The following is a 1153-nucleotide window of genomic DNA, read 5'->3' as shown; positions in this document are numbered from 1 at the left end:
CTTCAACGCCGGCCAGACCTGCGTGGCCCCCGACTATGTCCTGTGCAGCCCCGAGATGCAGGAGAGGCTGCTGCCCGCCCTGCAGAGCACCATCACCCGTTTCTATGGCGACGACCCCCAGAGCTCCCCAAACCTGGGCCGCATCATCAACCAGAAACAGTTCCAGCGGCTGCGGGCACTGCTGGGCTGCGGCCATGTGGCCATTGGGGGCCAGAGTGACGAGAGCGATCGCTACATCGGTGAGTCCTGCTGCCCCTACCACAGCCCACCTGGGCCAAGACCCCTCCTCATGGGAGGGCCCACGGCTGGGCCACGAGTCTGGACCCGCACCTGAAAGCCGGCCCCACTGTCAGAGCCCGGCCTTGAGCCACGGCTCCAGTGCCATGACTCCGTCTCTGTGCTTCTGAGCCTGTGGCCCCACAAGGCTAAACTCTGGTCCCTCAGTCCTGGATTCGCTGAGTTCGGATCCCAGGGCTCCAGGGCCCAGCGTGCTAAGATGAACTCCCATCCCACCACCGGCTGTCCTGAAAGGCCACAACCTCAGATTCTCCGAGCCCACGATCCCCAGGTTCTGAACTCTGATGGCCCCATCCTGAGCCCCCCAGTCTCCTGGGCCGTACGGCTCAGCAGCTCATGGGACACTGTGGCTCCAATATTCTGGGGTGCTGTCGCCTCATGAACCCCAAGGTTCTAAGAATCCCATCACCCCTGACTGTGAGACCAAGGTTGAGGGATTCTCTGGGCCCCACAGGTCCTGAGCAGGCTGGGGAAGACCTAGGGTCCCTCCTGGGAGTCTATGGGGAGACTTTCTTCCCTAAACAATCCGAAGCCTGAAGCAATGGGAAGTCAGACCTTGGGATCCTGGCCTGGAGCCCTGGCCCGTGGCCCTGTCCCCATCTCTACCCCAGCCCTGGGTGCTGTCCTGACTGTGGCTCCGGGGCTGAGCGGTCTTTGGTGCCCGGCAGCCCCTACGGTGCTGGTAGATGTGCAGGAGACGGAGCCGGTGATGCAGGAGGAGATCTTCGGGCCCATCCTGCCCATCCTGAACGTGCGGAGTGTGGACGAGGCCATCGAGTTCATCAACAGGCGGGAGAAGCCCCTGGCCCTGTACGCCTTCTCCAACAGCAGCCAGGTGGGGTGCGGCCGGGCTGGG

At 63.6% G+C, this 1153-nt stretch overlaps 1 protein-coding gene across 1 annotated transcript; it reads left to right on the top strand.

Moving 5' to 3' along the window:
- Positions 1-4: 4 nt before the first annotated feature.
- LOC108524521 (aldehyde dehydrogenase family 3 member B2) lies at positions 5-1132 on the top strand (the record flags this gene model as incomplete). Its single annotated transcript, XM_017865636.1, has 2 exons — positions 5-239; positions 966-1132. Coding segments are annotated over 2 exons (402 nt in total), but the record flags the coding sequence as incomplete, so codon positions are not given.
- Between the last annotated feature and the right edge of the window lie 21 nt (positions 1133-1153).

This window comes from Rhinopithecus bieti, unplaced genomic scaffold (assembly GCF_001698545.2).
Source record: "Rhinopithecus bieti isolate Rb0 unplaced genomic scaffold, ASM169854v2 repeat_1946, whole genome shotgun sequence".
Classification (NCBI taxonomy): Eukaryota; Metazoa; Chordata; class Mammalia; order Primates; family Cercopithecidae; genus Rhinopithecus; species Rhinopithecus bieti.
The sequence above is the reverse complement of the archived record's forward strand: the minus strand, read 5'-3'. Positions and strand labels throughout refer to the sequence as shown.